The sequence below is a fragment of the Peromyscus leucopus genome, chromosome 10 (assembly GCF_004664715.2).
Source record: "Peromyscus leucopus breed LL Stock chromosome 10, UCI_PerLeu_2.1, whole genome shotgun sequence".
Classification (NCBI taxonomy): Eukaryota; Metazoa; Chordata; class Mammalia; order Rodentia; family Cricetidae; genus Peromyscus; species Peromyscus leucopus.
Genome location: NC_051071.1, coordinates 41,208,357 through 41,229,098, shown reverse-complemented (window position 1 = coordinate 41,229,098; position 20,742 = coordinate 41,208,357). Strand labels below are relative to the sequence as shown.

General features: G+C 47.4%; 1 protein-coding gene across 2 annotated transcripts in view; it reads left to right on the top strand.

Annotated features, from left to right (window-relative positions):
* Sel1l3 (SEL1L family member 3) overlaps positions 1-10,016 on the top strand; it is a 112,875-nt gene extending 102,859 nt beyond the window's left edge. For both annotated transcript variants that reach the window (XM_028865912.1, XM_037209033.1), the window contains exons 22-24: positions 76-178; positions 254-326; positions 8,899-10,016. In XM_028865912.1, the coding sequence (XP_028721745.1) occupies positions 76-178; positions 254-326; positions 8,899-9,038 (316 nt within the window). In that variant the 3' untranslated portion in view covers positions 9,039-10,016. The remainder of the gene's footprint in view (positions 1-75; positions 179-253; positions 327-8,898) is intronic.
* Positions 10,017-20,742: the final 10,726 nt, after the last annotated feature.

Genomic DNA, 20,742 nt, shown 5'->3' with positions numbered 1-20,742 from the left:
GGGTATGAGGGACCAATCATGGCTGATGCCACCAAAGCCGGTAATACCACTGGGTACCCTGGTCTCTGTTCCCAGGTGCTGGAGCCTCAGTAACGAGGAGTCCCTTAGCCCCTGCTCCCTGGCCTGGCTTTACCTTCACTTGCGGCTTCTCTGGGGTGCTGTCCTGCACTCTGCCCTGGTGAGTATCATCCCTGAGCCCTGCTCGAGGTCCTACCCTTCCACCGGCATCTGACACATGCTCCGATGTCTGCAGATCTACTTCCTGGGGACCTTCCTGCTGTCCGTAGCGATCGCCTGGACGGTGCTTTATTTCCAGTGTGTCTCAGGTAAAGCTTTCTGTAGAGCCCAGGCAGGAGGGAAGGGGGGCTCCTATTTCCCTCCCAACAAGTGCCACAGCCTCTCCTCATGATCTTGGTCATGCTTCATTTCCTTAGCACAGTCCCGCAGAGTATGAAGGAGTCCCTTACAGGACAGTGTCTCACAGTCCCCAACTGTCAGGGAGCCTCAGACTATTACAATTTTCAAAGTAAAGGGCTTGGGGTTTTGCATGTTTATCTTTTGAGCTTAAAAACAAAAAACAAAAATCAACAAAAATGTTTTCTTTTTCCCTACATATGCTTGAGAACCTCATTTCAAACCCAGCTGCTGTATGAAGTATTCCCACTCATGTAGCAGGGGTTCTCCGCCCACCAGCCCCCAAATTATGACACAGAGACTTATTATTGATTATGAAAGCTTGGCCTTAGCTTAGGCTCGTCCCACTAGCTCTTACACCTTACATTAACCTGTTTCTCTTCATCTACATTTTTGCCTCATGGCTTTTTATCTTTCTTTCCTTCTGTATGTCCTACTTTTCTGCTTCTTCTGTGTCTGGCTGGCCCCTGGCATCTCCCTCTCCTTCTCCCTCATTCTCCCTCGAGCTTCGATTCCTCCTCCTACTTATTCTCTCTGCCCACCAGCCCCGCTTGGCCCTGTATTGCCCAGCTAGTGGCCGTTCAGCTTTTTATTAGAGCAATCAGGTGCTTAGGCAGGCAGGTGAAACAGCAGCACATCTTTATGTAGTTAAACAATTGCAGCATAAACAAAAACAGCATATCTTTATGTAGTTAAACCATTATTCTGTGACACACACAAATGTAACACATCTGTACTTAGTTAAACAAATCTTCCATCCCACAGCACATTCCAGTTGTAATGCAGAAGTCTACCTAGCTAGCCAGGTAGACTCAGGGAGTCCACTTTGGTTCTTTCCAGACTGTTATTTTTTTTCAAGGTAGCATAAGGAAATAACTAATAGAATGAGATTCTCATTCCTTCTGTTTGGACTTAGACTCCAGTCTTGGAGTCTGTGTGACTTAGTACAAATTCCTCAACTTTTCTGATCTCCCAGTTTCTCATCAATCAAAAGAGTCTATCATAACTTCCGAGGGATCTAAATAAGGGGGACATTAATAAATGCATGTAAGATGCTTATCCTAAAGGCAACTGTAGTTAAATGAGAGCTCTTAAACTGAGGTGGTGTATAAAACCCTCTCAGTGAGCATTAGATTAAGGGATGGCCCAAGTCCTACCATTCACACTAATATCTCACACTTAGCAGAGACTCAAACCTGCAAACGTCTCTTGGTGGAAAGGGACAGACCTCCACCCTCTTGAATGATGACAAGAGGAGGGAATAACTGGCAAAGACGAACAGAGACACTTACGAATGGGCAATTGAGGGGCGGGCTGGCATCAGAGTGTTGGCATGGCCATTATTTGTGGAGCAGATGATGAAAAGTGAGAGGAGTGGGTTGATCTCTCTCTCTCACAGGCAAATGCAGGGTCTTCCTCTCATTTACCCAAGGAGGTGCGGGCTGCCCTCCGCAGCCCTGGCAGGCTGGAGGCCTCGTCCTCTGCCCCTGCATACATCTCCTCAGGGCGCCTTCTGTCTCGTCCCTGAATTTGTTGCCAGGTAGAGCACATTTATTTTGCATCTTGTCAGTGTTTTCCATTTCAAATTATCTTTGTCATTTTTACTCTGTGGAAATACTGCTATGACTATTCTGGATGCGGCTCTGTTAGGGTTGCTGAAAATTGACTTGATGGTTTTATGCCAGCTGGTAGCCATGAAAATTCATGGGCAGGTGGGACCGCCTTTGTTAGACGCTGCTGCTTCCTGTCTTCCAGTCTTCATTATCAGTCCCTCTGCATTCTTGTCCCCTCTGTCCCTACCGCCCTTTCATATATCACACATATTTCCCCTTCCTGTCTCTCCTTGGGTCATTCCATCACGTTTCCCCTCACTTTTCTTTTTTTTTTTTTTTTTTTTTTTTTTTTTTTTCGAGACAGGGTTTCTGTGTACTTTGCGCTTTTCCTGGACTCACTGGTAGCCCAGGCTGCCTCGAACTCACAGAGATCCGCCTGCCTCTGCCTCCCAAGTGCTGGGATTAAAGGCGTGCGCCACCACCGCCTGCCCCTCACTTCTCAAAACCTTTTTCATTTGCTTTTTCTGGCACACACACCACGCCCCCCCCTTTCTTTTTGGCAACCACGGAAGATTGTGTTGGGATAAGATCTGAAAAAGAACTTAATTCTACATGTGGCATGTTACAGATGGGGAAACTGAGGCAAGAGAGGTGAAGTAGCCTGTTCAACTAAGGAAGTGAGACCAAGAGGGATGTAGGTGGAGAATTCCAAACTTGCTTTCGAAACCTCAATACTTTAAATGTTGTAGACTATCTTAAAAAACCAATTGCTCCTTCACAGTAGGAATATTTCCTAATAGGTTTGAGCATCTTAAAATAAAATTTGTAATTAACCTGCCCACGCACATATTTCCTTTAAAAGCACTATAAAGGTCAATTAAAAGAAAATTACTTATTACAAAATAATGTCTCCATGTGTAAACTGTAGCCCACTGCTTCTTAGTTTTACTGGGCATACAAATCCTGCAGGGCTCATACTTCGCGAAGATTCTGATGGCGTGAGCCTAGATTAGACATTTGCCAAGAGCCTCTGGGTCATGCCACATGGCCAACCTGTAAAACACGCTTGGACCAGGAATGGCAGAAATAAAAAGAAAAGGCTCGCATGCTGTCAGAATGTGCCTGCCTGCCGCAGTCCCACCAGCCCTGGGAGCACTCATGCTGAGAGCCGAAGCGTCTCTTCCATTCCTTTCCGGGTGTCTAACGTCCTTATCCAGAGTGAAAACATGCCAGTCATTTTGAGCTACGATTGTTCAGCCTGGGTGACTGAAGAGGTGATAGGCAGGCGGCGGGGCACAGGTGAGTGCGCTTCTGCCACTGGCCTCGGTGAGCTGTTGTGTGTTCAGCCCCAGTCAGCCTGCCAAGCTCCTATGATGCTCTGTGATATAAAGTCAACATGCCATAGCCTTTGCCACATGAAGTGGTCCCGTGTTCAGTGGTGCAGGACAGGAGGCAGCCCCACCAGCAGTCAGGAAGGGAGCTGCCAGGATTCTGGCTCTATTGTTACTTGTGGGACAGTGCTGAGCAAGGGAGAAGCTTGCCTATGCCTCTGTTTGCTCTTCTGTAACATGGAAGAAATAATACTTTGCCTGATTCTTTCTGTAGCTGAGAAAACCAAAAGAGATGGTGTGGTGTATTTAAGCTGTCAAGAGTCCCATCCTTCTGGGACATTTTGCCTGCAATTAAAGAATTCTGCCACAAGGAGGCGATCATACTTAAGTAGCCTGATTCGCCTCTGTAATAGTTAACCAAAGCCTAGCATGTTTTCGCTCTGCTGTGGAGCTTTCACTTCACAAGCATTTAAACAAAGGTGTTAACAAATCTGTCACAAGTAACAAAATAGGGGACAAGTACTGCCGTTAAGGAAACTTGTTTATGGTTTCCTGGCTTGCCTTCCTCCGTGCAGCTACATCTTTCAAGAGGTCAGTGCTTCTCAGGGCAATAAGGTCCCTTGGTTGCCACTGGTCTGAGAGCAGAACTCCTATTACTCCAGGCCTACCATGTTATTCCAGGTCCTCGGATAGGCAGCTTCTGGGTCACCCTGCTCGGGCATCTTCACCTAACCACAGAACCATTAGCGTTTTCCCTGGAGCCCTCCAGTTTCAGGTTGCTCCCGGGGAAAGGAAGAGGCATTTTGCTAGAACAATCCACAGACAGCTCAGCTCCTCTCTCGGACTCCGAAAAGAGTTTTATTTCACTGCTTGAGTGTGTCTCAAAAGTACCGCCTCCCCCTCCCTACCAAGGACACCAAGCCTAATTACCTTAATTGAGCACAGCCTTTTTGAAACCCATACTATCCCAAAGTAAAGTGAGTCCAGAGCCACATCTACCTGTGCCTGCTGCAGATGTCCCTCAAACAAAAAAGCCTGGAGCCTGGCCGGCTGCCTGCAGGGAGGTGAAAAAAGGAGGAAAAGAAAAAACAGAAGCGCCGTTTCAAAGAAAGAGTCCCCCTGTGAAAAACCAGAATTTGAATTTTGAAAACACAAAACCCGTAAGACTCCAAATCCTAAATTCTTAAACCTTGGAATGTAAGTACCAGCATGAAGCCACAAGAGGGAAGTCCCACCCCTGACTTCCCCTCCCAGGTTGTCCCTGTCGAAATGCAGGGGCGCTAAACATGCATAAAATGACCTTTCAATCTCTGCATATAAGGTGTGTATATGAAACAATGAATTTCACATTTCTACTTGAGTCCACAAGATACCTCATTCTGCAGAGTCTCACCTAAGCCCCAAATCTGAACTCCAAAACCCATCTGGTCTTGTTCATTTTAGAGCAAAAAAAAAAAAATTCCCCATCTGCCCCATCACTCTAAAGAACACGCAGCATAAAAGAGGTCCATGGAGCTTCCTGCTCCCAGGGATGACGAGGTGACCGACCGAGTCCCTGACAGTCTGTCCTCTACTGCCCATGGATGCTGACTCATCCTTTCAGGCTGTGGTTTAGCCTCAGCTTTTTGGTTTCTTTCTTTTTCTTTTTAACAACGTAAGACGATCCAAGTGAGATTAATTAAACCTTTCTCTGCTCTGCTCCTGTCCCCTCCATTTCCAGCTAATGAGGTTTCTGCTAAAAGCACAGTGAAATGCCACACAGAGTGCTGGCGGAGAAAGCTGATAGCCTTGAAGTCAGAGATCTCACAGCACGGTGTCTCCCCCACGTCCCCCAGTCTCTCACTCTTGGCGGCCACCAGTGCCCCAGCTTACAGCTGGTCTAGTGACGGGAATCTTGTACGTGTCCCGGGCTCTGCAGGCTCTTGGGGACTAACTCAAACATAGTGTGAGATTTCCAGTGCCATCTCCTTGCCCCTCGTTCTTACCGGTGGCCTGCCAGGTAACACACGCTCCCATATTCTTTGTTGAAGCCCACATCTGATTCACTGGCAGCCAGATGTATATGAGGGCTATACCAGGGATCAGCATCCTCTTCCGTTTCCTTTTCTAGACAGAGTCTCGCATCGCCTCTGTAGCCTCAAGCTTGCCATGTAGTGGAGGATGACCTTTAACTTCTGATCCCCCTGCCTCTCCCTCCCCAATGCTGGGATTATAGGCCAGCATCTCTACATCTAGTTTATGTGATGCTAAAGATGGAACCAAGGGCTTCAGGCATCCTAGGCAAGCACCCTACCAACTGAGCTACGCCCCAGCCTCACACTCTTCTGTAAGGAGGTCAATGACAATTGCATTGACTTTGCCACCCTGTCCCTGGAAATTGGAAGCAGACATCATAGTTGGGCCTCTAATGAAACTGCGTGTGGACACATTTGAATTTCAAATGTGTCCACATGTCACAAAGTCTTATTCTTGTTTTGATTTTTGTTCTTCCATTTAATAGTGTAAACACCATTTTTAGATCACAGACCCTTACAAAAACAGGCAGTGGCTGCCATTGGCCCTGGGTCCTGTGTGGGCCAGCTCCTGATTATTCCCACTAATGTTCAGAAATGATTCCCCAGCCAGCAAGTAATCCACAAATCACTTCTCTTTGGCTCTGGAATAGACGCTGTAATTTTTTTTTTAAAGCAGCACAATGATATTCCCGGTTACCTTGATTCTAGCCCAATAATAAAATTAGCATGCTTTCCAGGTGAGCAGAGACAAAAGGGCCACTCTAAAATTAAGACACGCGGTAGGGGGGACTCACGCAGTGATTGCAGCCCCCGCAGAAGGGAGAGAACCCGCACAAAGATAATAACAAACTTGCCGTGGAAACAGCCAGCGTTCATTATGGTCCCCGTCCGGGGGGATTAAGTGGTGGCAGCACTAATTAGGCATTCCTTCTACATTTACACATTGGCACCTTTTGTTTTAATCAGAAAACCAATTGCTGATTTATCTTGTTACCATGGTGACTTAGACATTCCCTCAGCTTGCTTTAGTGTTGTATTAACTTCCACAGGGGTCACTGGGAAGGCAGATCCTACAGCAAAAGGGGATCCAGACACCAGCTGCTCCAAGCCCTCCTGTTCCCAGGGGAGGAAACAGAGGAACCAGGGGTCCCAGCCGTTAGCACTAAAACGTCCAAAGCAGTAGCTAGCTCAGGGGTGACCAACAGCAGTTAAAGAAGATGCACCAGGACTGGGCCTCTTACTGGGGCCCAGTGGTCTCTGGACCTCATCCCTCAGTCACCTGTCTCTAAGTCTTTAATAACCAGAGCAATGGCCCACCATTCCACAATACCATGGCCTCTCCCCTGGTCTCTGCCTCCACCCATCTCCTGTGGGTGCTGGAAGAGGCCCTAAAGAAAAATCCTGTCCATGGGCAGAAAAGCCAACCAGTTCGGAGGCTCATGCTCCAACTTCCAGCAGTGGCCCTTGGGATGACCACGTTCAGACATGACGCTGTTGAAACGTTGGGTTGTCGGCAGAGGGTGGCATCTTTGTGTGGTACCCACATTTCAGGATGCCCTTTCAGAACGGCTCCATCGGTCCGTCAGGATGGCTCAGCAGCCAAGGATGCTTGCTACCAGTGCTGGAAACCTGGACCCCCATGATGGAGGAAGAGAAAGGGTTCCTGGAACCCATCCTCTGACCTCCACACGTGTGCCTGGCACATGCACACACTTACACATATGGACTACAAATAAATAAGTACAAAACCGATAAATAAAATAAAAAGGACCGCACTTTGTAGAAAGTTAGGGAGACTAAAACACTCCCAGGTTTAACTGAGATCGCCGCCTGCAGGTAAACTAGCCGGTGTTTGCACAGACTTTGGCCACTGAGCTCACCATTCATCACATCACACAGGGGGTGTTACTCCCTCCCCCCATTTTTATAGCTAAAGAAACCAAGGCTCAGGGTAGTTAGGTAGAGCCGGCTCAAGATTACCCAGCTGGTAAACATCAGTGCTATTCAACTCGTGGTCTTTCTGGCTTTGAAGTTCACGATGTTTTTGTACTGGAGCCTCAACGGGGACTGCAGGCATCCAAAAAACAAATGCTTCCGCTCTTTTATCAGTCCCATAAGCCGTGTACCTGAAATGAGCAAATCTTAACACATTTCCCTGGTAACCCGGTAACATTTCCCACACACTTATGCATGCCAAACACTGTTCTAAGCATTTCTCATTTAACCCTTGGAATGACTCAGCGAGGCAGCTACATTCATTTTCTCCATTTCATGGAGGTGGGAACATGTGAATAAGTTACCCAAAGTCACACAGCTCTTCAAGGCCAGAGCGGGTGGCCACCAGAGCCCTCGGTCTTACCTGGGGCACCTCTAGGTTTTAATAAAGCAGGCTTTGCCAGCTCCAGCACAGACGACATTTAGAGCTGGTCAATCATTGCTGTGAGACTTGCCGTGGGTCCTGCAGGAGGCTTAACATGATCCTTGGTTTCTACTCATTAGATGCCATCATTCCACCCCCACCCCTGGTAGAGTGTGACAAGTAGAAATGTCTCCAGGCAGTGCTCCTGTCCTTGAGGAGGCAAAATCACTACCATCGGAAAACCATTGACGTGGGGACTGGAGAGATGGCTCAGTTTTTAAAACCACTGGCTGCTCTTGCAGAAGACCTGGGTTCAATTCTCAGTACCCACATGCCAGCTCACCACCATCTATAACTACAGTTTCAGGGAATCCAATGCCCTCTTCTGGCCACTGTAGGCACCAGACACTCAAGTTGTGCAAGACATGCATGCAGGCAAAGCGCTCATACGCATAAAATACAAGTTAAAAAGAAAAGAAAACTACTGTTATAAACTTGACATAAGCTCCTCTAAAATCAGGGTCATTATCTTTTCTACTAAAGATATTTTGAAAAATACTGAAACCTAATAATTTCATGGAAAATGCAGCAATTGTATTTTCCAACCATTGCGTGCAATTATTTAAATAAAATAACTCGAGCTGAATTTGGCACACCATCCAAATGGCATAAGAATGTAAATAAAACCAGCCCTTCTCCAGCTCTTTGACATTATTTATGGTTTGTGTTATATTGACATCATGGGGAGTGGATCGGGGAGTGGGAATAGGGTCATAGCTCATGAAACTGATTACAGCAACGTTTTGCCTGGAAATCCCTTCAGACAACTCGGTGACTTATAACCTTAGGCCATAAGAGCCACCAGGGATTTGTTTGTTTGTTTGAGGCAGGGTTTCTCTATGTAGCTTTGGAGCCTTTCCTGGAACTCACTCTGTAGCCCAGGCTAGCCTGGAACTCACAGAGATCCGCCTGCCTCTGCCTCCCAAGTGCTGGGATTAAAGGCATGCACCACCAGAGATCTTTACACATCTGTTCCAACCTGGTATTTTATAGACGGGGACATCAAAGTTCAAAGAACCTAGGTAATGGGTCCAAGGTTGTCTGTCTTCTGAGAGTTGGGACCACCAACCAAGGAGTATCCATCCTGCTTGCTGGATCCTGGGTGGGGTGGGGGTCCTGCATGTACCTCTCTCAGTGTTCACCTCTGTTTGCATGTGTCTCTGCAGCCAGTGGCTCTTCTCCAGCACCAGCCTGGGTCATGGCAGACCCCACCTCATCTACCCCAAGTCCAGCTGTGCCTCCAGCTGCAGATGCCTCCGAAGATGACCCACCCACAATGGCTAACAACCCCGAGTCTCGTGGGTGAACTGTGCACTCCCAGTCTCTCCAGCTGAGAGACAGTCCTTTCAACAGCTGGTTGGGGAAGGCTAGGGCCAGGGCATTATACTGATAAATACCTTAAATGTCTTGTGAACTGGATGCCGATTTTGCACTTGGTGTTTTTTTGTTTGTTTTTAAACAAGGACATAACCAGAGCAGAATATAGTTACCAAACAAATTCAAGAATCACCTCGAAAATAGGAGCATGTGGGGAGGTGAGCTGAGGCATTGGACTTCCATTCCTGGTCATTGTTCTGGGAACCACAGTCTGCCTTGTGGAGCATCCATATTCCCATCCGTGGAGAGGCATTTTAAAAAGTCTTAGTCTTTGTTCACCCTCTTTGACCAGGGAACAGGAACTCCTCTCCAAGGCTGATGATGCTTCTGCATCTGCGTTTGCCGCATCCTGCTCCCCAAAGCCCAACTGACAGATTGCTCTCTCAGTCCCAAACCCAGCAGTTAGAAGGCGCCTTGAAGCTAACAAAACAGCATATACAGGGAAGACAATAGCATTGTACATTGGTTTACATTCCCCACCCCCGTGGAATTTTCTAGCGTCGTAGTACTTCCAAATCATTTGATGACATTATTGGATATCGTTTATGTTTCCATCACAACCCATGCAATAACATCTAGAAAACCTTTAGTATTTAAGTGTAGTCGTCTTCTTCATGAATCACCATTAGAGTAGAGTGGCAGTAATGGAATATGCGGGAAGACAGCCGTTAGCTCAGTTCCATCAGCATCCCTCTGCCTGCCTGTGTCTGTATGGTGTGTGTGTGTGTGTGTGTGTGTGTGTGTGTGTGTGTGTGTGTGTGTGGACAAGGGCAAGGAAGAACAGAGTGTCTGTATTCTGTTTGCTGCTCCAGTAGTAAATAAATCAGTAATGCAATACTGTGGGTTCAAACTGCTCTTTGCACTACTTTATTTACAGTAGTAAATAAAATTATTTTTCTACAGTTGACTACCAGGAAGTTGGCTGCTTTTCTTTCTCGTTGTCACTGTGGTCATTCGACAAAGTGCTAAGGTCCACTTGTTCTCCTTAGGCGCCTCCCCATCCCCAACACACCAAACAACCCCCTACAGGAAAGGGATTTGTCCTGGAAACCATTAACAGCCGGGGATGTGAAGGTGGCAGGAAGCGCCCTTCCGGGGAATCCTAAACCTACATCTGGCCCGGATGATGTTTGCCCAGCCTCACACTGTGGGGGCACCTGCTCTGAAATGAGTCTTTCCTTGGACTCTAGGTTCAGCCTCCAGTTCACCCTCGTTCTCCTGTGTGCATTGCTTTCGTTTGAGCAGAAATTAATTATCTGAGCCATTTGCAAAAGAGTCAGACTTCAGGGTCTAATAGTCCTGGTTCTGTAACTTACTCAGTCATCTTGGGATTAACCCTCCTCTGGCTTCAATTTCTTGCGCTATACAATGAGAATAAAACAAAAAATCCACCTCTTGTGCATCTCACAAGACTTAAATGAGATTGCATGTGTGGAGAGTCCATAAGAAAGTGCTGTGAGCATGGCTGGTTATCAGTGCTGTTAGGAAGAGAGATGAGGAGCCGGCCACACCAGGTGCTCATGCGTGCTCAGAGTCTCTGTTGAGGGCGAACACACCCATTCCCTATCTGCTGCAGACAGCTCACAGTCACACCGCTCAGTGGGTCACACTCTTGCAAGATGGCCACAGGAGCAGTCTTTCAATCTCGTCTTCAGTAGCTGCTTTTCTGTTGCTGTCATGGAACACCACGACCAAACCCAACTTGACGAAGCAAGGGTTTATTCTGGCTTTCAGTTCCAGAGGGATAAGAGCCCATCATGGAAGAAAGGTAAGGCAGTAAGTGATCACGTCTTCAATATAAACATAGCGAACCGGAAGTGGGTGAGGCCATGAATTCTCAGGGCTCACCCCCAGTGACACCCCCTGCTCCGCAATGCCACACCACCTCACCAAACAGCGCCACCAACTGGAGGCCACGTATTCAAATACCTGAGTCTATGAACCACATTGTGGCCATTGGTATTTGGGCTGGATGGTTCTTTGTTGTATGGGGTTCCAAAGTAAGAATCCACAGCAGCAGGGTGGGCGTGATCCAAGTAGCATGAGCAGGAAGCACAGAAGCGAGAGCAAACCGGAAGTGGGTCAAGGTTATAAACTCTCAAAGCCCGCCCCAGGTGACATACTTCCTCCGGCTAGCCACCAGTTTCTAAAGGTACCATAACTCCCCAAACTGTGTCACCAGCCAGAGGCTTTAAATACATGAACCTGTGGAGCACATTTCTCATTCAAACTACCCTGTGTGTCTTCTCTGAGATGTCCCGGCTTCAGCACAGTTTGGATGTATCCAGGCATCTGCATCTGCCCTGGGGAGAGATGGCGGAGAGAGGTGAGTGCTGGCATGCTGCACGGCAGCAGCAGCTGTGTCTACAGGAATCACCAGAGAAGCTGGAAGCAGGACCAGTCGCTGAGAGGAATCTGGTGAGCGAGCAAGGCGCTACCTTGCCTGACAGGAGGCGCCGGCATCTCCAAAAGCATTACACCAACTTCCAGAGGAAGGGAGGGATGATAGCACATTCCGTGAGGGATGGCATTTGGCCTTAAGAGGCTAAGCATTTCTCCAAAGGGGCCTATTGGTTTATTACATTGAACAAAATAATGTTTCCAAGCTATGCAACCACCTGCCATTATTGGTGCCCAGGGAGTGTACACTCAGAAGGAAAAGATGGTAGATAAGATAAAATATATTCCAGCGCACATCCGAATGTCATATAAATACATTCCAACTTCGCTACCATGACAATACAACAGATGTTTCTTGGTATTCAGCCGTGAGTGTGACCATTAAGTGCAAAATTGTTATGGGGTTGGGCCTGAGCCTTGACAGGTGGGCAGAATTTTGACAAGGAGGATGGAAGGAGATGTCATCTGGGGGAGAGAATTACCTGGCCACAGGCCTGGAGGTGGGACGATGCACAAAATACTACAGGAACGGCGGGAGTTGGGAGGGTGGGGTGGGGCAGGGGAAGGGGGGCTCGCAGTCAAGCTCCTATTGGTGAGGAGGCCAGCAGTATTCCAGTTGGTCAGAATGGCTCAGAAACTCAGTCACGCATGAGATGAGCAGACAGGCTCTCCACAGGCCTGAACTTGCCATCTGGAAACTGCCGACGGAAGCTAGGGACTTGTGGCCACCCAAGGTTAGCTGCTCCCTTCATGGCTCGCTCGGGAAGCTGGAAGTGGTCCTCCTGACATCTCCCAGAGTGGCAAAGAGCTTCCGAGAGTCACTTAGAGAGAGTCAGCTTGCGGTTCAGGGGTGGGTCTGGGGCATCGAAGCCTCCAAGGTCATTCCCCTCCCGGGAAGCAGCATAAAGAAACCAGCTGACCCTGCCAAGACAGCCCCTATTTTCTGCTTTCTCTTCACTCCACAAAGATGCATCGGATTGATTTTCCAGAGCTATCAGGCTCACATTGCACATCACCTCTGGTGACTGAGCGAGCCACTCGACCAGGCAGAATGTCTTGCCGGGAGAGCGTGGATGAGAACAGTGCCAGTCAGTGCAGGCTGAGGTCTGAGCACAGCTGCCCATCCCTCCTGGCTCCCCTAGGCTCTACTAAACAGCCCCTTTCTGAAATCAAACAAAATCTCTCTCTCTCTCTCTCTCTCTCTCTCTCTCTCTCTCTCTCTCTCTCTCACACACACACACACACACACACACACACACACACACACACACCTTCACCCCTGTCAAGGGACACACCCAAGCCTATCTGCACACAATGCACACCTTCAACCCTGTCAAGGGACACACCCAAGCCTATCTGCACACAATGCATCAGTGCACTGGAGTGAGGCAGGCATGTGAAGCCCATGTCCACAGCTGCCCTCTGCAAGGCTCCAAAGGAAAAATGGGAGGTGCATGATCCCCACCCTCAAGGAAAAAAAAAAAACAGATGAAGGGGGTGGAGTGTGCCCCGCCTTGATGAGTTTCCGGCTCCATGGAACCATAAATTTCTGTTGCTCAAGCCACCCGGCCTGTGACGTTTTGATATTTCAGGCTTTGCAAAGGAAATACAAAGAGGCATGAGTGTAAGAAAAATGGCAATTACTGGGACTTAGGAGATGTCTGCAGGGATTCTAGAAAGCCTTAGAAGAGTTTTGGCATCAGTCATCCCATGCAGAGAACACCACTCCATCTTACCCATCATCACACAATCCATGGCCAGCATCCCGGCCACTTCGTGATCTCGCTCTTCAACCCCAAGCTATCCTCAAGCCCCTGCAGTACAAAGACACTACTATTGCCTTCTTTTTCATTCCAAATGCTCCAGGCGCAGCTATTTCCTCTCCTCCAGGAGTTAGAGAGAAAAGCCCTGCTTGAATGCTCCATCTCACTGAGCTGCTGTTTTCCACATCACTGCGGGTGGTGAACATTGACTGTCAATCTGACACAATCTAGAATAACCTAAAACAAAACTCTGTGCGTATCTATGAGAGAGTTTTTAGATCAGCTTCATCGAGGTGGGAAGAGCCACTCCAAATGTGTGCAATGCCATCCCATGGGCTAGGTTTCTGAGAGAAAATGAGTTGAACTTCTGCATCCATCTTTCTGCTTCCTAGCTTGTAGATGCCACATGGCCAGCTGTCTCAAGCTCCTGTGGCCATGGCATCCCTTCCTTGATAGACTGTGTCCCCTTATACAGTGAGATGGAATACACCATCCTTGTGCTTTCTGCCACACCTTGAAGGAGGGATCCCAGTGACACCCAGTGAATTAGGAAGCCCTTCGATACCTCACACCAATGTCAGCTGTGTGCAGACTTGGATCAGCATGGTAACTGCAATGTCCTGTGGGAAAGTATCTTGACCTCTGCTCATGACTGGAACCCAGACACTCTTAAGCAGCTTACAGATCTGAGGACCACCAATGGTGGATATGGGGTGGGCCCTAGGGCTCTGTGGCTCAGACCAGCCATAAGCCCTAAGGGCTGAAGGAGAGCAGGGTGCGTTTATTGTTCTTGCTGTCAGAGGGGCTTTTTTAAACCTGCCATTCTAGAAGCATTGCCAAAGCAAATGAGCTACTTCACCAAACTGTGACTCCCTGGGGCCTGAGTAGACTTTTTGGTTCACTTCTGAGCACAAAGGAGACAGAGAACACCTTCCGTCCCCATCCCCTTTATCAAAGCCATTCACTGTAGTACTGCATCTGGCTCAGTGTATAACTTTCTACAGGTGTGTGACAGACACATAGTATTTGCCAAGCTGTGACTGTTTATTAACTGATCAGATTACAAAAATACCATGGACAATACCTTAGGTCATCTGTCCAATAGATAAATGTTTGTGTTGTCTCCTGTGGTGAAACTCAACTCCTCTTCTGGTCACTCACGGTAACTCTCCTGTATTCTCACCCATGACCAGTGTGAGTCCATTCAAAGGAACGGAACCAAACACAATGTGGTCATCTAGCAGAGGTTCAGTCAACACTGCTTAGGATCCTCTTCTGGGAAGGTGTTTTCCTCTGCTGTGGCAGAACCACGGTACATCAGCCCTCTGTGTGAATGCGACCACAACTGCATTCTTCGAGTGTTGAAATCTGAGACATTGGTTAAATATCTCCGATTCTCATAATGCCATTACAAATCAAGAAACACACTTCCCGCACCTCACACATGAATCAGCCTTTGCTACAGCAGTTCTGAATAATAAACAACCAGCAAGGTGTCTAGGCGCGTAGCCAGGCACCTGTGGGGTAGCTGTGGTTCAACAGATCCACGCTAGACTCTGTCTATGTGGTTGCAGTCTCTGGATGTGGGGATGTAGGTGAGTTTTGTATGACTTTCCTTCTGGGGTTTGTGGGCAGCTGGGGTTTGCTTACCTTAAACAGACCAGGCTATGCCACATGAACATGCTACTTGGGCATACAATTCTTAATGAATAGATGCAGAAGAGACCTCTGCCCTCCATTTCTCTGCCGAATAGCAAGGCAGATCTTCCCCTTGAGGCGCTCCTTCTCAAGGGAGGGAGCTCATGTACCAGGAGAGGAGAGAGACTCATGTTCACAAAGAGTCAGCTGACTGTTGAGCCTGCACGAGCCAACCTCCTCAAAATAAACACATTTAAGGACTGGGGATGTCTCTCCGAGGCAGAGCTTTGAGTAAGGACTTGAGTAAGGCCCTTGGTTTTATTCCCAGCAAAAACAAAAGAAACAACAAGAACAACTGTAGCTAGAGTTTTCCTGCCTTGCCCACAGTCAGGACAAACCTCTGTCACCCCCCAGTCCCACAGTCACTCAGACCCAACCAAGTAAACACAGAAACTTATATTGCTTACAAACTGTATGGTCGTGGCAGGCTTCTTGTTAACTGTTCTTATATCTTAAAGTAACCCATTTCTACAAATCTATACCTTGCCACGTGGCTCGTGGCTTACCAGCATCTTCACATGCTGCTTGTCCTGGCAGTGGCTGGCGGTGACTCCTGCCTTCCTGTTCTTTTATTTCTCCTCTCTGTTAGTCCCGCCTATACTTCCTGCCTAGCCATGACCAATCAGGTTTTATTTATTGACCAATCAGAGCAACTTGACATACAGACCATCCCCCAGTACAGCCAAGTGCAGACCATCTCAGACACCTGCACTCAGGCCCATGGTCCTAATCATCCTCTATGCAGACCTGCTGGGTAACGCCACAAGGAACCCAAGAAGGGCTCCCACAGGACATACATTAACATCCCACAGCAAACAACAGCCACGAAACCCTCCCAAACCTTTTCCTTTCACCAACACCCCAAAGTTTCCGAGTTACTTCCGATGATGCATCCTTCCTTGAGGTACAAGCCCCTCTCCTTGGTTAAAATGATACATAGGACTGTTCTTACCACTGGAGTTTCACTTCTTTTTTTTGGTAAGCTCCTGTACATGCAACATATTCAAAAAAATGCATGCCTTTTCACCTGTTACTCTCATGACTTTAGTTGGCAAACCTCCCAGATCAGTTTAAGAGAATGGAACATACTTTCATCATTAATCACGCCTTCACATTCTTTGTCATTTGCTTTGTCTTCTCCATGTAATTGCTGGGTTATTACAGCAAGGGCACTTTCAGGACAGTCCTTACCCTAGTTTTCTTCCTATTCATACAAACAAACAAAACAAAAACCACTGACAACATTCAACTTGGGAGGTAAAGATTTAGTTCAGCTGTCTGCTTATAGTCCATCATGAAGGGAAATTGAGGGCAGGAGCTCAAAGCAGGAATCAGAGCAAACTCACAGAGGAGTGCTGCTTCCTGGCTTGTTCTCCATGAAAACCTGAAGGTGGTTTTCATGCTAATCATTAATCAATAAAATGCCCTCACAGAGTTGCCTATCATCATACCTGATGAAACCATTTTGTCAATTGAGGTTCCCTTTTCCCATTTGTTCCTAGTTTGTGTTAAGTTGACAAATAACTACCCAGCAAAATTGACCCCTTATCAACTTGACATACAAATGCATCTCTATTAAACCATAACCTTTCTTTTATTGTTTATCCCCATGGTTTCATGTTAATATCACAGTATAAAATAAAGCATAACTTTTGAAGTCCACAGTCTTTCAAAATTTCAAGCATGAGTTGGAGAGATGGCTCAGTGGTCAAGAGCACTTTTCCAGAAAACCCAGGTTTGGTTCCCAGCACCCACACGACAACTCACAACTGTCTTTAACTCCAGTTCCAGAAGATCTGATGCCCTCTTCTGGTCTCCATAGGCACCAGGCACATAAGTGGTACATAGACATACATGCAGACAAAATATGCATATACGTGATTTAACATTTAAATTCAAACACTTTAAAATGTCAAAGTATCTTGAAAATACCCAAAGTCCTATAACTAACTATGGGTTCCTGTAAAATCCAAAATCAATCACAGACTTTCTAATTCCAAGAGGAGAGAACTAGGGCACAATCATAATCAGATCAAAGTAAAACCGAAGTCTAACAGTGCAAAGGAAAAAACACTTCCGTGTCCAGTGTCTGGGACTCACTCACTGGGCTTTAAAATACATCAGCAGTTCACTTCTCCAGCTCTGCATCTCGGGCTCTCACAGCTTGTTTCACAGGCTCAGACCAGTTCCACTCCACCCCTGCCATTGTCCTCAGGGGTTACCCCATTGTCCTGGCACCTCCAGTATCCTGCCTGGGGTCTCTACTGCAGCTGAGTCTGCACCTTCTCCAATGGCCTCTCCTGGTCCCTCACAGTAGCAAGCCTCCACAACCCCTTCAATTCTGCAGCCTCCAGGCTGCTAAAACTAGTACTGCGCAGGAGACTCTTGCACATTGCCAAATTCAGCTGCCAACTTGAGATGCAGCCCTGACCCCTTTGAACCACAGCTTCCCTGTGCTACCCCTGAGGAAATACTCCGAAGATTTCATGTCACTGATATCAGTCTCTTATTAATCACAACTGAGTTCTCAGCTGCAGCCAACCGTTCAAATTGTCCCAGTAAAGCTAAGGTTTCCCTTCAGTGATACTGGTCTCTTGTTAATCACACCTAACTCTTCAACTCCAAATGACCAGATTCTTCATTTAAATAAATCATATTATTGGCCCTGATAATGTCCTTGCTTCCCTCTGAAACTACAAGTCAGGCTTCCATCATTTGCATCACTCACATTTTGATTTTCTGTGCTCCCACCGAACAGCCCATTGGGTTTTGAGTACTCAATGTATTTTCCAACCCAAAGTTTCAGACACTTCCACAGTCTTCCAGAAAACAACATGGTCATGAATGGCAGAGCAGTAAGCCGCTCTTGGGCACAACTTTCTGTTCTAAGTGCTTCTTATTGCTGAGAAACAAACAAACAAACAAACACCTTGGAGAGGAAAGGGTTTATTCGGCTGAAGTACCCCAATCACAATCCATCATTGAGGGAAATCAGGGCAATAACCTGAGTTAGGAACCGAAGCAGAAATGTGGTGCTTAATTGCCTGCTCAGGTTCTTCTTTTATATATATATAACCTAAGACCACCTGTCCAGGGGTGGCATCACCCACAGTGGGCAGGGCCTTCTCACATCAATCTTTAATCAAGACAATGCCCCCACAGATGTTAACCTACAGGGCAGTGATGGAAGAATTTTGTCCAGTGAAGTTCCCTCTTTCCAGATGTTCCTATCTTGTGTCAAGATGATACCCCCCATAAAAACAATCTAAGCAACACACCCCAAGTTCTATGGGATACAGAGAGAAAGAAGGCCCACTGGAAGTGACTATAATATCAAATACATATACATATTTTCTGGTTTTCTTTCTGTGTTGCTAAGGATCTAACCTGGGCCCTCGTGCATGCAAAACACATTCTTTACAACTGTACTGCACCCCAGCCCATAATTTCAGAAAGGCTGGTCAAGTGTACCTTCCCACTGAGGGGTCTGCAAGAGTGCCCTTGTGGGCATCATGGCCAACTGTGTAAAAATAAGCACCATTAAGCTGAGTGTGTAGCTGGGACCCACAGTGCTGTGAGATGCACAGCTCTTCATTATCTTAAAGCATTTTTCACCAGCAGTCACAGCATGATTAATCAGCCCAGGATCATTGAAGACTTCGTTAGCAAGCCCCTTGTTAGAACGCAGCTTCTTATTAAAGCCAGGCTGGAAAGAACAGGAAGTGGGTCAGCGACGTGGCTCAGTGGGTAGAGCACTTGGCTGTGCAAGCTGATGGCCCGGGTTCAATCTCTGGAACACACTGTGGAAGGGGAGAATGAAATCCCAAACTTTTCCTCTGACCTCCATGTTTACACCATGGCACAGGTGGAGTTCACACACACACACACACACACACACACACACACACACACACACACTTACACACATGCTTGCACACTAATACTAACAAAATACAGAACATGAAGGAAGAGGAAGAAAGAAGGATGGAAGGATGTGGGAGATGAAGGATGTGAGGAGAGATGTATGGGAGAGAGGAAGGAAGGAAGAGAAGAGGGATGAGAAGAATGATAAAAGGGAGGGAAGGAAGGGAGGAAGAAGGAAGGGAGGGAGGGAGGAAGGAAGATACTCAGAGATAACCATTGCCTGATTCAGGCTCCTAACTCCCTGCAATTAAATACCATCATGGTATCCATTCTTGTGTTTGTTATTAATACAAGCAGCATACTAATGGATGTTCTCTTATACAATCATGCTAGGAATTCTCAGGTATACATACCAAAAAATGCAATTCTTGTGTGTGTGTGTGTGTGTGTGTGTGTGTGTGTGTGTGTGTGTGTTCTGCTTTATTGCCTCTTAGCTCTCCAATGTGGTAAAACATTTTGGGTGGGGGAGTTGGTTTTTGTGTTTTGAGATAAGATCTCACTCTGCATCCCAGGCTAGTCTTGAACTCAAGATCTTCTGTGTCAGCCTCCCGAATGTTAGGAGGGGGCCATGAAACCAGCTTCATAAAATCAATTGAAAGTCCCACCAGCAGGAAGGATTTTAGTATTTGTCCTACTCTACCCTCACAAGTACTTAGGATGGACATAATTCTGAATCCTTTCTAGTCAGACGGAGTGCTGAGACGGCTTATTTTAGTCAGGGTTTCTGATTAGGATAAACATCAGCAACTTTTATGATGTTCGCCAACCATTCTTGTTGTTGCTGCTGCTGCTGCTGCTGCTGCTGCTGCTGCTGCTGCTGCTGCTTCTCATTCTCCTCCTCCTCCTGCTCCTCCTCCTCCTGCTCCTTCTCCTCCTCCTCCTGCTCCTGCTCCTCCTCCTCCTTCTCCTTCTCCTTCTCCTTCTCCTCCTCCTCCTGCTCCTCCTCCTGCTCCTGCTCCTCCTCCTCCTCCTTCTCCTTCTTCTCCTCCTCCTGCTCCTCCTCCTGCTCCTGCTCCTCCTCCTCCTCCTGCTACTCCTCCTGCTCCTCCTCCTTCTCCCCCTCCTCCTGCTCCTTCTCCTCCTCCTGCTCCTTCTCCGCCTCTTCCTCCTCCTGCTACTCCTCCTGCTCCTCCTCCTCCTCCTTCTGCTCCTCCTCCTCCTGCTCCTGCTCCTCCTTCTCTTCCTCCTCCTCCTCCTCCCTCTCCTCCTTCTGTAATTTTCATCACATCTTCTGTCCATGGTAGATAGCCATGCTAGAATTGAGCTCCACCCCACGGTCTCATGCTGGAGGGGTGTGTGTGTGTGTGTGTGTGTGTGTGTGTGTGTGTGTGCCAAGTGCGCAGGATAGGCTGGAGGATGATGTCTGGTATTGTTCTCAATCACTCTCCACCTTATTTTTTGAGTTAGGGTCTCATTGAACCTGGAACTCACCAATTCAGCTAGACTGACTGGTCAATGACTACCCACTTTTGTGTGGCTGCTGGGGATCCAAAATCAGGTCCTTATGCAGCATTTCATCCACCGAGTCATCTCCCGGTGCTAGGGAATGATTTTGACTTATTCTTCGGTAATTTCATACACATATACAATGTGTTTCAACCATGTCCACTACCATTCTCCCACTCTACCTCGTCCACTTCCCTTCATTTATTTTCTTTTTTATAACCTACTGAATCCAGTTAGTGTTGTTGTCCATATGCATGGAGTCTATATCCATGGGAGCTTGGGAAACTTATCATCCATGGGAGCCTGGGAAACGTATCATGGGTCAAACCCTCAGAGAAAACTGACTTTGTCTTCTCCAGTGCCCATCTATACCAGCAGCTCCTCAAGTAGAGTTGGGGCCCC